This window comes from Equus caballus, chromosome 12 (assembly GCF_041296265.1).
Source record: "Equus caballus isolate H_3958 breed thoroughbred chromosome 12, TB-T2T, whole genome shotgun sequence".
NCBI lineage: Eukaryota > Metazoa > Chordata > Mammalia > Perissodactyla > Equidae > Equus > Equus caballus.
Window position 1 is genome coordinate 31,168,435 of NC_091695.1, and position 15,942 is coordinate 31,184,376.

At 37.6% G+C, this 15,942-nt stretch overlaps 1 protein-coding gene across 1 annotated transcript; it reads right to left on the reverse strand.

The window, feature by feature from the left end:
- Positions 1-244: 244 nt before the first annotated feature.
- LOC138916850 (olfactory receptor 5AN6-like) lies at positions 245-1,201 on the reverse strand. Its single transcript, XM_070230454.1, has one exon. The coding sequence runs from the start codon at positions 1,187-1,189 to the stop codon at positions 245-247; it is 945 nt and encodes a 314-aa protein (XP_070086555.1). The 5' UTR covers positions 1,190-1,201.
- Between the last annotated feature and the right edge of the window lie 14,741 nt (positions 1,202-15,942).

The following is a 15,942-nucleotide window of genomic DNA, read 5'->3' on the forward strand; positions in this document are numbered from 1 at the left end:
AGCTATTGGAAGCTGTGTTCTCAAAAGGAAGCTTTTCATCTACTTGGGTCTAGCAAACTGATTTCCATGTTGATGACATTGCCTCAGACAGATCACTTGCTGGTGGAAGCTAAATATAATGGCAACAGAAATCAAGGAGTCAGGTTTTCACTTCTCTATACTTAGTCTTGTGACCTACAAAAGTTTACTTGAATGTTCTTACCACTGTTTTCCTTCTTAGGGTAACACCTGCTCAAATATGTTCTTACTGAAGTAAATGTTTTGCCCTCTTTATCACTCTCTTGAGGGCCTCTTTGATCTCCTTGTTCCTCAGACTATAGATAAGAGGGTTTAACATGGGGATAAGGATAACATAGAACACTGACAGAACCTTGTCTTGTTTCTCAGAGTGACCAGAGTTAGGATGCATGTACACTGAGAGGCCTGTTCCGTAGAAGATTGTCACAACTACCAAGTGGGAGGCACAGGTATTGAAGGCCTTGGCACTACCTTTTACGGAGGATATTTTCAGGATGGAAGCTGCAATGAAACTATAGGACAAGAGAATAACAAGAAAAGAACCGAACCCAATAAAAAAAGCTACCAGAAAAAGAATCATTTGGCTGATGAAGGGATTGGAACAAGACAAGGATATGATGTGGGTTATGTCACAGAAGAAATTTGGAATGATATTGGGCCCACAGTAGTAGAGATGAAAGCAAGGGATTGTTTCCGCTAAGCTACTAAGGAAACCACTCCCACAGGCCCCAGCAACCATCTTCTGACAGAGGCCAGGAGCCATGACCGCTGAGTACTGCAGAGGCCTACGAATAGCAACATATCTGTCATAGGCCATGGCAGCCAAGAGACAGCACTCCGTCAGACACATCCAGGATGCAACAAAATACTGGGTGGCACAGGCAATGAATGAAATCATTTTTTCCTCTTTTAGGAAGTCTGAAAGCATCCTTGGGCTGGTGGAAGAAGAATAGCAGATGTCTATAAATGACAGGAAACTGAGAAAGAAGTACATAGGTGTGTGCAGGTGGGAGTCCATCCTGATTAGGATGATGAGACCCAGGTTCCAGAGGAGGGTCACAAGGTAGATCCCTAGGAAGACTGGGAAGAAGATAAGTTGCAGCTCTTTTTCATCTGAGAGTCCCAGGAGAACAAACACGGCCACGGAAGTGTGATTTCTATTTTCTTCCATGGTCCTGCTTGTTGAGATCTGCTGAGAAAAAGTTGAAAGAAGGAAATGGATTCATTTTCAAAAAACTCAAAAAAAGTGTTTTCATTTCTTCCCAGTCACACAGCTCACTAAATATACATCTTAAATCATCAGTGTTGAATTAATCTGTGTCTTTTATGTATATTCACCAAACTTAACTAAAAGTTTTCTTGCATAAATAGTCATTTTCTTTGGGGGCAAAACACAGTAAATGAACATGATTAGTACATTATCTCCTAAAATGTCTTAATTTCATGTTTTTCCCTTACAATTTTACAAATATATGAGAATTAGAAATAGAGTAAGGTAGGAAAATGCTGCCAGATCTCTATATTGTGAAACAGAAGGAGTATGATAAGTCCTGGCTCTGAATTTAATTCAGTGCTTGAAAAAGTCCCTGAATCATGCTGGACCTTATAGTTAAGTGATGACAAAGTAGGGGCTCTTTAAAATCTCCTTGGGAACTAATATTCAATTAATGTAATCAGGAAGGTGGACAATTCTGTAACTGCCTTTCTGCTCTCATAATGCCTCAAGAGACATAAGAATAATGCAATGATATGGTGGGAAGAGTCACATACCAAGAGGCAGTTTGGAAATAGATGTGACTTACACTTCTTAATGACGCTAAGAAGGCTCAGAGAAGTTAGATAAGACAAGGTTGTAAGGGTCATTATGCACCCATCATTGCAGATGAAGATTTTTATTTCCTCAAATCAGAGATACTTATAAGTTAAACTGTGTAGGATAGTGATTCTTGATCTTCTTCGGGTCAGTGATACTTATGAAAATGTTGGAAACTTTAGGCACAGTATCCAGGACACTGCAACTACTTACCACCTTTACATGTGGTTTTATTGGATTCTCAATCACACTCCAGTCTATTCATGATTCCCAGGTAAAAGACTTCTGCAAATAAAAGTGACTTGATCTCATGTAAGAGTTGAGATGTTTAGGAATGGATATGGAGATTAGGAAGCAGACGCAGGATTTCTGGAAGTTCTTTCTCTTTTTCTTATTGGAGCCAGTCCAGGGAAGGCAAGCACTAAGTCTTCAGGCCAAATGATAAACAGCCAAAAAAATATTTTTGCCTCAGGCACTGTATACCCTCTTCAAGATGCAATAGCAGTCATCTCTTCAGATAATTATTAGAACATCTCCCAACACATACACATTTTTATTCAGATGAACTCTAACTAGAAGGAAAATAATGGGAAGCTGTGAAAGGTAGAAAATAGATATCAAATATTGCCTGGGAGTTGTGTACATGGATAAAATTAGAAGTCTTGGAGATTTCACTGGAGAAAGGCTGTGACATTAATGGAATAAGCTATGTCTGTGAACTATAAACATGTGTCAACATTAGCCATCCGTAATGTCTTCCTTCTCCAAAAACATTTCCTAACCTCCTAGTTCCAAAAATTATTGAAAAGAAAAAAAAAATCCCCATAGAAGCATAAGGCTGTAGACTGAGAAGTAATGTAGAAGTATGAATTTCCTAAGATCAAATCAGTCATTGTTTCATGGTGCACTGTTTTGAGAAAAATTCTGAAGGAATGAAGAGATTAATTAGAAAAGAAAATCAAGATATTTTCCATCAACATAGAAGAAGAAATGGGAGCAGATAGACTATGTATTTACCAACCTAGACGTAGATGTGGTTCTGTCCACAGAGAGACTGAATGGAGGGAGAGTTTTGTGAGGACAGAGCAAAAAATTGTATTCTTCATCATCATCACCATCACCATCTTAGCCAACAGTCATGACGACAAAAAGATTTATTGAGCAGTTACAATATGTGCTGTTCTTCTCCTTCTACTCATGGATAAATTCATAGCTTCCTGTAATGTCTACTCATTCAATATGGTAATCTTAAGCCTCACGTGCTGTCTACTAAACGCAGATAGTACAATGAAAATTACCTCCATATTTGTATTATATTCCTCTGGAACCCCAATTAGAGGTGTGTTGAAACTTCTTCCTCTACCTCCCACATCACTGAAACATTCATTATTTGTATGTCTCTACTGTGTTCTGTTTAATTTTTACAGATCTATCTTCCAGTAAGTTCATTCTATTGTAAGTTGTGCGAATTGCCTAAGTCATCCATTGAACTTCAAATTTCAATCATAATATTTTATTTTCTCTCTAACGGATCTATTTTCTTCATTACTCAAATGGTCAGCTTTGATAGTCTCACTCTTTCATCACATTTTCCATAGCATCCTTTATTTAAACATTTTTAATTTACTTATTAAAATTATTATTTTCTAATAATAGAAATACATGGTTTTGCATGCATCATTCTATAGTTGGATGTTATTGCTGACTTTAGTTAAGGTGACCTGTTTATTTGTATCTTTAGTAATTTTTATATCTTTTTTTTCCCTATGGATTGGCACCTGAGCTAACATCTGTTGCCAAGCTTCCTTTTTTTCTTTGTCTTCTTCTTCTCCCCACAGCACCCCCAGTACACAGCTGTATATTCTAGTTTTGAGCACCTCTGGTTGTGCTATGTGGGACACTGCCTTAGCATTGCTTGATGAGTAGTGCCATGACTGTGCCCAGGATCAGAACCAGTGAAACCCTGGGCAGCTGAAGTGGAGAGCATGAACTTAACCACTTGGCCATGGGGCCGGCCCCTGGCATCTTAAGTACATGTTTCTTTAAAATTTATCTGTGGGAATTCATAATGCTTGAGTTTAAAGTCTGTTGTTCCAAAAATGATTTATGTCACTTGCCAGATGCTTTGAAGGCAACACCAACCCAGAATCCCTTTAAACAAAAAATTTTGACTTGGTGTTTTTGAGGTCATAATCATGATGATATTTACATGGCGTATTTCTATAAGTAGATGGATGAGAGTAAAATGATCCAAGAACGGAGTGACATCAGCATTTTAGCAGAGAAAGACATTCTCTGATTTTGTTTTGCTTTTGTAACAATGAATTGGATATCCATCCACAAACAAAAGCACCTTTGTGAGTTGGAGTATCCAGCACCATGCACCAAGAGGCACAGGAGGACTCTCACCCACCTGAAAATCCAATACTAAGCAGACAGACCTCAGAATCAGCAGGACTCAGCAAAATTGCCCCAACCTATCTTGGCCACAGTCAGGTAAAGCCTGGAGAGTGCTGAAGACTTGGGCAGACAACCGTGAATGAGACAGACTTTGTCTCTCAGCAACGAAGCCCAGCCCTGCGAAGAAGGGATTCCAGCACCATAATGGAGCAGAAAAAACACGTGAGTTTGGTCACAGTGAAGACAATGAAAGGAGCTGTGCCAGCACCACCCCTCTCAAGGCACACTGTGCAAGATAAACTTTAGCAGTGGTGAACACTTCCACAGTGAAAAATAGCAGTGAGGGAGTACCCAGCTACCCCAGTAGTGCTAGTCGCAGCTGGAGAAACCCATTTCTCTCCAGAAGCACCTAGACTACTGGGAATGGTAGTACATGACAGGAGGGAGAAGGAAGATCAGGAAAGAAGCAGGTAAGAATATTAAAGGGCAATAATGTTACACAGTTTGTGCTGATTGCATTCAGGATTTCAGCAGAAAGTTTAAATATGAGCCTCCAGGAGTACCTTATGCAGGATCTCCTGACTGGATCCATCACAAATCCCAACCTCCCAGTGCTAAACCCACACTTCTCCCTACTCTACAACTGGCTTTTGTGCACATTTCCATGGGTAGCAGTGAGAGTAAATCTGGTAAACTGATTGCTCTCAGAAAAATAGACTTGAGTCTGTGCGTAAGAGAGAAACCAAAAACATCAGCTGTAGCGTCACATTCTGGAAAACAAAAAAGAGACTTCAGATAGCCAGCCTGGTGAGTAATAAGAACAGAAAAGACACGTTAGCTTAAGAATTTTGTTACGAGAGAGAGGAAGAAGGGTGGGGCAGATTTACCCATACAAAGGAGAGAAAACCTCATATATAACACTACCAATGACAGTATACCCTATCTGAAGTTAACTAGCAAGCTTTAAGGAGATGTCTGCTGCCTCAAATGCTTAAGCAGCAGTGCAAACTTACAAAAAACATGAAATATAAAGAAAACATGCCATCACTAAAGTTAACAATGATTCTCCAAGAATCAAGCTCCAAGGCACAGAATTTTGAGACCTATTTGATAAAGATTTTAAATAGCTCTTTTGAAAAAATTCAATGAACTGTAAGAAAACTCAGAAAACCAATTTATTGAGATCAGAAAAAAATGAACAAAAGGAGATACTTACCAAAGGGTTAGCAATTATAAAAAGGAACACAACAGTAATTCTGCAGCTGAAGAATTCAGTGAATAAAATGAAAACTGCAATAGTGAGCATTTGTGGTAGAGTGGAGCAAATGGAAGACAGATAAGTTATGCTAGAGGACCAAAAATTTGAAATAACCCAGTCAGGGCAGAGGAAAAAAAAAGAATGAAAAAGTGCAAAGAAAGCCTACATGATCTATGAGATTCCATCAAAACAAAATTAGGATAATTGGGGTTGAGAAAGAGAAAAGAAACAGAAGGGGGTAGAAAATTAATTAAATAATTCCAAAAACCTCTAAAACATGGGGAGACACTGGATATCCAGTTCATGAAGCTAACAGGTTAACCTATTATCTCACGTCAAAAGACCTTCATCAAGACACTTTGTAATAAAACTGTGAAAAATCAAACATAGAGAATCCTAAAAACAATAAGAGAAAAACATTGTAACCTACAAAGGAACCCCCATTAAGCTATCAGTAGTTTACTCAGCAGACACCCTATTGGCCAGGAGAGAGTGGAATGACATATTCAGAGCTGAAAGAAAAAATTGCCAGCCAAAAATACTCTATCCAGCAAAGTTATACTTAAGATATGAAAGAGAAAAAAAGACTTCCCCAGAAACAAAAAAGCTGAGATTGTTCATCACTATTGCACCTGTCTTGCAAAAAAACGCTGAAAGGATTTTTTCAAGGTGAAATAAAAAAGACATTAATCAGTGTCACAAAAACATATGAAAGTATACAAAACAATGATAATATAAATATATAGCCAGATTATAAAACTCTAATTCTGTAAAAGGATGGTATGTTGACCACTTCACTATAGTATAAAGCTTAAAAGTGTATTAAAAATAATTATAACTACTATAATTTTTAAAGAATACTCAATATAAAAGGAGGTAAACAATGGTATTAAATAATATAAAAGGGGCTCCCTGGTGGCACAGCAGTTAAGTTCGCACGTTCTGCTTCTTGGCGGCCCGGGGTTCGCCAGTTCGGATCCCAGGTGTGGACATGGCACTGCTTGTCAAGCCATGCTGTGGTAGACATCCCACATATAAAGTAGAGGAAGATGGGCACGGATGTTAGCTCAGGGCCAGGTGTCCTCAGCAAAAAGAGGAGGACTGGCAGTAGTTAGCTTAGGGCTAATCTTCCTCAAAAAAAAGAGAGAAAAAAAGGGGGGGGATTAAAATGGTACAGCTTTTGTAGACAATCGAAGTTAAGTTGCCATCAACTTAAAATGGACTGCTTTCTCTATGAGATTTTTATATAAGCCTCATGGTAACCACAAAGCAAAAACCTAGAGTACATTCACAAAAGACAAAGAAAGAAGTAACAGCATACAACCACGAAAAATCACTAATGTACAAACGTAGGCAGAAACAGGGGAAAAATAAACAGTGGAAATATAAAACATCCAGAAAGCAATTAATAATAGGACATTAGTAAGTCCTTACATATCAATAGTCTATCTAAATGTAAATGGATTGAATTCACCAATCAAAAGGCAGACTACTGGATAGATAAAAGAATAAGACTCAGGGTCAGCCCTGTGGCCGAGTGGTCAAATTTGCGCACCCTGCTATGGCGGCCCAGGGTTTCACTGGTTCGGATCCTGGGTGTGGACATGGGACCGCTCATCAGGCCACGTTGAGGTGGTGTCCCACATGCCGCAACTAGAAGGACCTGTAACTAAGATATACAACTATGTACCGGGGGGATTTTGGGAGATAAAGCAGAAAACAACAACAACAACAACAACAACAAAGAATAAGATTCAACTATATGCTGCCAACAAGAGAAACACTACAGCTTTAAGACACACATAGGCTCAAAGTGAAGGGATGTAAAAAGATATTCCACACAAGGGGAAACCAAAAGAAAGCAGAAATAGCTATATTTATATCAGACAAAATAGACTTAAAGCCAAATATAGAAACAAGAGACAAAGAAGGTCATTATATAATGATAAAGGGGTCAATTCATCAAGAATACATAATAAACATAAACCTATATTCACCCAAAAGAGAGCACATAAATATATTAAGCAAATACAAATCTAAAGGGAGAAATAGACAACAACACAATAATAGTAGAGGGCTTTAGTACTCCACTTTCAAGAATAGATCATCCAGACAGAAAATCAAAAAAGAAATGTTTGAGGTGAGCCCTGGTGGTTGTTTGGTGTGCTCTGCTTTGGTGGCCTGGCTATGGTTCCCAGGCATGGACAGATCTACACACCACTCCATCTGTCAGTGGCCATCTGTTGTGACAGCCCATATACAAAAAAAGAGGATGATTGGCAACAGATTTAGCTCAGGGCGATTCTTCCTCAGCAAAAACCGGGAAACAGTGGACTTGAATCACATTAGAACAAATGGACTTAGACATTTATGGAACACATTATTCAATAGCAGCAGAATACACATTCTCCTGAAGTGCACACAGAATATCTCTAGGGTAGATCATATGACAGGACACAAAACACGTGGTGGCAAATTTAAGATTGAAATCATACCACGTATCTTTTCTGAAAAGATTGGTGTGAAACTAGAAATTCACAAGAAGAAAGCTGGAAAATCTACAAATATGTGAAAACTAAACACGCTTCTGACCAACAAATGGGTCAAATGAGAAATCAACAGAGAAATCAAAAGAGAAATCAAAAATATCTTGAAATAAATGAAAATGGAAACATAACCCACCAAAATCAGTGGGATGCTACAAAAGCAGTTCTGACAGCGAAGTTTATAGCAATAAATGCATGGGTTAAGAAAATAGAAGACTCTCAATAACAACCCAAATTTACACCTCAAGGAAATAGAAAATAAGAAAAAAATAAGCCTAAAGTAAGTATAAGAAAATAAATTACAAAAATTAGAGTGGAAATATGAAAAAGAGACTATAAAAACAATAGAAAAAAATCAGCAAAGTTAAGAGCTGGCTTTCAAAAAGATGAACAAAGTTGACAAACCCTTAGTGAGACTAAGAAAAAAAGACAGAATACTCAAATATGTACAATCAGAAATGAAAGAAGTGACATTGCATGTGATATTACAGAAATATATAAGATCATGAGACTACCATGAACAATTATATGCCAACTAATTGAATAGCCTAGAAAAAATAAGTAATTTCCTAGAAAGATACATCCTACTAAGACTGAATCAGGAAAAAGTAGAAAATCTGAATACAACAATAGTGATTAAGAAAATTGAATCAGTAATGAAAAACCTAATACTGACAACCCCAGAACCAGATGACTTCTCTGGCAAATTCTACCAAATATTTAAAGTAGAATTAGTTCCAATCCTTCTCAAACTCTTCCAAAAAGTTGAACCAGAAGAAAAGCTTCCAATCATATTTTATGAGGCCAGCATAACTCTGATACCAAAGCCAGATAAGGACACCGCAAGAAAAGAAAACTATGGACCAATATCCATCATGAATATAGATGCAAAAATTCCCAATGAAATATTAGTAAACTGAATTCAACAACATAGTAAAAGGATTACACCACTTGACCAACTGGGATTTATCCCTGGGATGGAAGGATGCTTCAACATGCACAAATTAGTAAATGTGATACACCATATTAATAGAATGAAAGATTAAATTCATATTATCATTTCAATAGATGAAAAGAAAGTATAGGACAAAATAGAACGTTCCTTTCATGATTGAAACCCCAAAAAATAGGATGTGGAAGGAACATACCTCAACATAATAAAGGCCACATAAACAAATCCATGGCTAACATTATATTCAATGGTGAATAACTGAAAGCTTTCCTCTAACATCAGGAACAAGACAAGGATACTCACTCTCACCACCCTCATTCAACGTAGAACTGATAGTCTTAACTAACACTATGAAGCAATATAAGGAAATAGTAGACATCCAAATTGGGAAGGAAGAAGTAAAATTGTCATTATTTGCAGAGTGCGCGAACTTATATATAGAAAAATCCTAAAGACTCAACCGAAACACTGTTGGAAGTAATCAATGAATTCAATAAAGTTGTAGGATATAAAATCAGCATTCAGAAATCAGTTGTTATCCATGAGCATGTAATAGCTTTCCATTTCTTTGTGGCTTCATTAATTTCTTTCAAAAATATCTTATAGTTTTCACTGTGCAGGTCTTCCACTTCCTCAGTTAAATTTATTTCTAGGTATGTTTTTGTTTTGTTGCAATTGTAAATGAGATTTTATTTTTGATTTTTCTCTCTGCAAGTTTATTGTTAGTGTATAGAAATGCAACTGAATTTTTATGTTGCTTTTGTACTCTTCAACTTCGCTGTACTCGTTTTTCATTTCTAATACTTTTTTGATGGATTCTTTAGGGTCTTCTGTTGTACAATCATGTCACTGCAAACGGTGACAGTTTTACTCTTTCCTTTCCAATTTGGATACCTTTTATTTCCTTTTCTTCCTTAATTGCTCTGGTTAAAACTTCCAACATTATATTGGATAAAAGTGCCTAGAGTGAGCATCCTTAGAAAAGCATGTTTTGATCTTAGTTAAATCCCCCGAAATTGAGCAAATTATTATTTTTTATTCAGTGCTCAATTATTAACTTCTACAGTGTGTTTGGCTTTATAGACATTGTCGCATTAGATGCTAGATAATCCTATTATCCAAATTTTGCAGGTGAAAACAGAATTTAACAGGGGGATAACATCATTAAGAAATTGCAGAGCTAGAACTCAAGATCCACCCCTCACCCCAGAGTAATGCTGACATTTTAGATTAGAGATGATTATTTCCACTGAAGTTTAGAGAATTTGAGTAAAGAGAAAGGATCTGAGGAAGGGTGTAGAAGTAAGAGAGGGAGGAGCTAAAAATGAGAGCGACTGAGGACCACAAACCTTGTTCCACTTAGATCTTATTGGAAGAATTACATGGATATTGAGAAAGCACAGACCACTGTTTTCTATAAAGCAAACCCTCTCACCTTCCTCCAGACCCTCCAGGAAGAAACAGTTCTTGCCAAAGGTTGAAATTGCTTAGCTCTTTTTCAAAGGAATTTTCCGAGTGTTCTTATTGCACTCCAAGATGGATGCTTTTGGCCATGAAATTGGCTGTCTGCTCACAGCCAGACAGATGGCCACAACTAGGGATCCTCTTAAATGTGTTACTCGGGCAGAGCTGAAAGGAGAAAGAACAATTAGAGGGAGAAAATTCTCCAGATACTTGTTCTCTGGTGTCACGGTTGTCGTGGAGTTTTTTCCCTGATAATTTCATGCCTCAATTTACCATGTCCCTTCTGATTCAATTCCCCACTTCCCTATGATCCTATTACTACCGCATAATTATAGCTTTTCTTATAACAAACTTAGAGTCATTTGAGCTGGAAAAGACCTAGAGATCTTCTAGTTCAATGCCATCGTTTTCAAGTGAGGAACTTGAAGCCAGAGGAGCTAAGAGATGTGCCAAAGATGACACAGCTTGCTGGTAGTATAGCTTGATAACAATAAATTAGACTTGTGGACACTTCAATGTTTACAAAGCACTTTCATTTTAGATATATGCATACACGCATTTTCTCAACTGCCTGATCAGAATCAATAATCACAGCAGCCCTGTGAGGCACACATGGCATGATTTCCTACGGGGCAGGGCCACAGCCTCTGGGTTCTGGCACTGGCATGTGTGCCAGTGATCTGCTCTGAAACCTTGGATGAGGGTAACCTGTCCCTGCCAGGAAAATTCACACCTGGATGTTGCCCCAGTGCAAGAATGACCGGCAATATAATAATTTCCAAAAAAATTTGTCTTTAATTTTTACATACCAAATTTTACAGATTATTTTATTTTACTGAAATACAAATAAATGCTTCACAATTAAAAGTAAATAAAAGAAATAAAGAAAATCAATGAGGAAAAAACTATCTGTGAGGCTTCCTAGGTTCTTGTCATTTCTCTACATATAGTATTTTTCAGAACCTAAATTCTCAAAACATAGGGTTTTAGATATCTTGGTCTCATCAAGGACAAAGGCCATTTAAAGTGAATTCAGTGTTGGTGACACTGCCCCAAAAGATCACTTGGTGGTGACAGCTAAACATAATGGCACCAGGAATCAAGGAGCCAGGTTTTCACTTCTCTCTACCTAGTGATCTTGTGACCTACAAAAAGTCACATACATATTCTGTTCCTTGTCACCCTACAGGGAAAAGAACTCCTGCACAAATATTGTTCATACTGAGGTAAAAGTGTTAGCCTTTTTACCACCCTCTTAAGCACCTGTTTGATTTCCTTGTTCCTCATACTATAAATAAGAGGGTTTAACATGAGGATAAAGGTAACATAGAACACTGACAGCACCTTGTCCAGCTTCTAGAAGTGGCTAGAGCTTGGAGAGGCTTGTGCCATAATAGATTGTCACAGCTGCCAGGTGGGAGGCACAGGCTTTGAAGGCCCTGGCTCTGCCTCTGATAGAAGATATTTTCAGGATGAAAGCTGCGATGAATCCATACGATAAGATGATAAGTAGGAGAGAATTGAACTCAATGAAAATACATACCAGAAATAGAATCATTTAGCTTATGAAGGGTTTGGAGCAAGACAAGTTAATAATCTGGAGTGTGTCACAGAAGAAATTTGGAATAATATTGGGCCCACAGTAGTAGAGAAGAATTCAAGTAATTGTTTGAAATAGCTACCAAGGACATGACTCCCATAGACCCCAGCAGCTATCTTCCCACAGACACCAGGAGCCATGATGGCTGGGTACTGCAGAGGCCTACCAATAGCAACATATGTTATAGGCCACAGCAGCCAAGAGGCAGTACTCAGTCTTTTCCACCCAGGACCCAGCAAAATACTGGGTGGTACAGCCAATGAATGAAATTGTTTTTCCAACCTTTAAGAAGTTTGTTTTTTTTTGTTGTTTTTTTGATAATTTGTTTATCTCTATTTGTGGTCATCGCTTTCCCACTTAAATAAGTCCCTTTAGCATTTCTTGTAGAACTGGTTTCTTGGTGATAAACTCCTTTAATTTATGCTCGTCTGGGAAGCTCTTTATCTCTCCTTCCATTCTGAATGACAACCTTGATGGATAGAGTATTTTTGGCTGTAGATTTTTTCCTTTTAGCAATTTAAATACATCGTGCCCTTCTCTTCTCGCCTGTAGGGTCTCGGCTGAGAAGTCTGCAGACAGCCTTATGGGCTTTCCTTTGTATGTCACTTGTGGCCTTTCTCTTGCTGCTTTTAGGATTCTCTCTTTATCTTTAATTTTGGACATTTAAAAGAACTTGAAAACACAAAGGCATGAAGAGACATGAACCCCTATGTTCATTGCAGCATTATACACAATAGCCAAGACTTGGAAGTGACCTAGGTGCCCATCAAGGGGCAAAAGGATAAAGAATATGTGGTATTTATACACAATGGAGTACTACTCAGCCATAAGAAATGATGAAATCTGGCCATTTGTGATAACATGGATGGTCCTTGAGGGTACTATGCTGAGTGAAATTAGTCAGAGGGAGAAAGTCAAATACCGTATGATCTCACTCATAAGTAGAAGATAAAAACAATGACAAACACATAGCAATGGAGATTAGATTGGTAGTTACCATGGGGAAGGGGGGGAGGGCAAAAGGGGTGACTAGGCTCAGATGTGAGGGGATGGACTATAATTAATTTCTGGGTGGTGAACATGATGTAATCTACACAGAATTCAAAATATATTACTATGTACATCCGAAAGCTATATAATGTTATAATCCAATGTTACTGCAATTAAAAAAAAAGAAGTCTGAAAACATCCTTGGGTAGGTGGAAGAATAGCAAATGTCTATAAATGACAGGAAACTGAGAAAATGTACATAGGTGCGTGCAGGTGTGAGTCCATCTTGATTAGGATGATGACACCCAGATTCCAGATTAGGGTCACAAGATAGATACCTAGAAAGATTGGGAAGAGGACAAGCTGCACCTCTTTTTCATCTTAGAGTCCCAGAAGAACAAACATGACCACAGATGAGTGATTTCTATCTGCTTACATGGACTTGCTTGATATCATCTGCTGAGAAAAAGATGAGATAAGGAAATGTTTTCATCCTCAAAAAACACAAAGAAATACTCTTCATTTTTCCAGGAAAGCAGGTGACTAGATATACAACCTTGAATCATAAAGTTGAGCTAACCTTGTGTAATCTCTGCATATGTCCATGTATAATCACCATCCTTAATAGAAAACTTCTTTTGGATAAATACTATCATTCTCTCTTTGGGCTCAAAGGAGAGTAATGGACATCATTTGTACATTGTCTCCTAAAATGTCTGAATTTCATGTTTTTCCATTTCATATTTAAGTAGTATATGAAAATTGGAAATAGCCTAAATTAAGAAAATACTGTCATCACTCTATATGGTGAAACAGAATGATTCTGCTCAGGAATCACTCTAATATTAACTCAATGCCTCAAGAAGCCCCTGAATCATCCTGGGCCTCATATGTCAAAGGAGGATGATGGAGTAGATGCTCTTTAAAATTTCCTTGGGAATTAATATTCAAATAATCTATAATTAGGGAAGGTGGACAATTCCATAACTGTCTTTCTGCTTTCATAACTCTTGGAGAGATATAAGAATAGTGCAATGGGTTGGTGGGTATAGACACAAACCAAGAAGCACGTTGGAAATGGATGTGACTTAACCAACTTTTGACTCTAGGAAGGCTTCTGAGAAGTTAGACACGACAACGCTGTAAGAGCCATTATGCTCCCTTTCTTGCAAGTGCCAATTTTTGTTTCTGTGAATCAGAGATATTCATGAGTCAAACTGTCTAGGACAATGATTCTTGATATTCTTTGGGTCATGGATACTTTTGAAAATCTATTGGAAACTCTTGACCCTCTACCCTGCAAACAGCCACCACTTCCACTGTCGCGTGTGGTTTTATTAGATTCTCAATCACCCTTGATTCTATTCACAGTTCCTAGGTTCATGGCTTCTCCTACATAGTAAAATGACGAACTCAAGTAGGAGTTTGGATGTTTAGGCAATGGACATGGGGATTAAGAGACTCAGGCGGGATTTCTGGAAGTTCTTTCTGTTTTCTCATTGAAGCCAGTCTAGGGAAGGTAAACACTAAGTGTTCAGGCCAAATGGTAAATAACAAAACCAATATTTTTCATTGGGCACTGTTTGCCCCCTTCGAGATGCTATAGCTGGCATCTCTCCAGATGGTCATTAGAACACCTCCCACCACAAACACATTTTTGTTCAGATGAACTCAAACTACAAAGAAAATCATGGGAAGCTGTGAAAGCTAGAAAATAGATGTCAAATGTAGTGTGAGAGTTGTGTATACAGGTAAATGTAGAAGTCTTGGAGATTTCCCTTAAAACGGGCTGTGGAATTAATGAAGTAACTTATGTCTATGTCTATGCACTATAAATATTTGTCAGCATTAGCCGACAAGAATATTTTCCTTATTTCTAACCATTTCCCAGTCTCCTAGTTCCAAAAATGAGTGCAAAGAGAAAATTCCCATAGAAGCATAAGGTAAGTCTGAGAAATAAGTTAAAAGGGATCATTTCCCAAAATCTGATCACTCATTGCTTCATGGTGCACTGTTTTGAGAAGAATTCTGAAGTAAGGAAGAGATTCATTAGAAAATAAATTCAAGATGTCTGCCATCAGTCCAGAAGGAGAGCTGGTAGCAGACAGACTATGCATTCACCATCTCAGACCTAGGTGTGGCTCTCCGCAATGAGACTGAGTGGAGGCATAATCTTGTGAGAACAGTGAAGAAAATTGCATTCTTCCTCATCATAACCAAAAATCAAGACAACGAAAAGATTTATTGAGCAGCTTCAGTGTATACAGTTATTCTCCCTCTACTTGCGGACATATTCACCGCTTCCTCTAAGGTCCATTCATTCAATATGGTAACCATAAGCCTTGTGTGTTATGTACTAAACAACGATAGCATTCTGAAAATTGCCTCTATATTTCTGTTCTATGTCTCTGGAATACCAATTAGATGTATTCTTGTTCTGATCTCCACATCAGTGAAACATTCATTATTTTTGTTTCTCTACTGCATTCAGTTTAATTTTTAATAGATGTCTCTTCTAGTAAATTCATTCTATCATAAGTTGTGCTAATTGGCTGTTTAATTCATCCATTAATTTCAAATTTCAATTATAATATTTGATTTTCTCTCAAGAGTTTCCATTTTGTTCCTTTCCCAAAGAGTCAGTTTGGTTAGTCCTTTATTGTTTCATCATACTTTCGATAGCATCCTTTATTTAAACATATTCAACATATTATTTAAATTATTATTATCTATAATTCAAATACATAGTTTTGCAAGTCTGATTCCATAGTTTAATGATATCGCTGCCTCTTATTCAAGCGCCCTGTTTATTTGTGTGCCCAGTGATATTTTTCATCTTAAGTTCGTGTTTCTTTAAAAGTTATCTCTAGGAATCTATGATTCTTATGTTTAAAATGTATT

Excerpts from the sequence above, each read along its gene's own strand:
- LOC138916850 (XM_070230454.1), bottom strand. The coding sequence starts at position 1,189 with ATGGAAGAAAATAGAAATCACACTTCCGTGGCCGTGTTTGTTCTCCTG.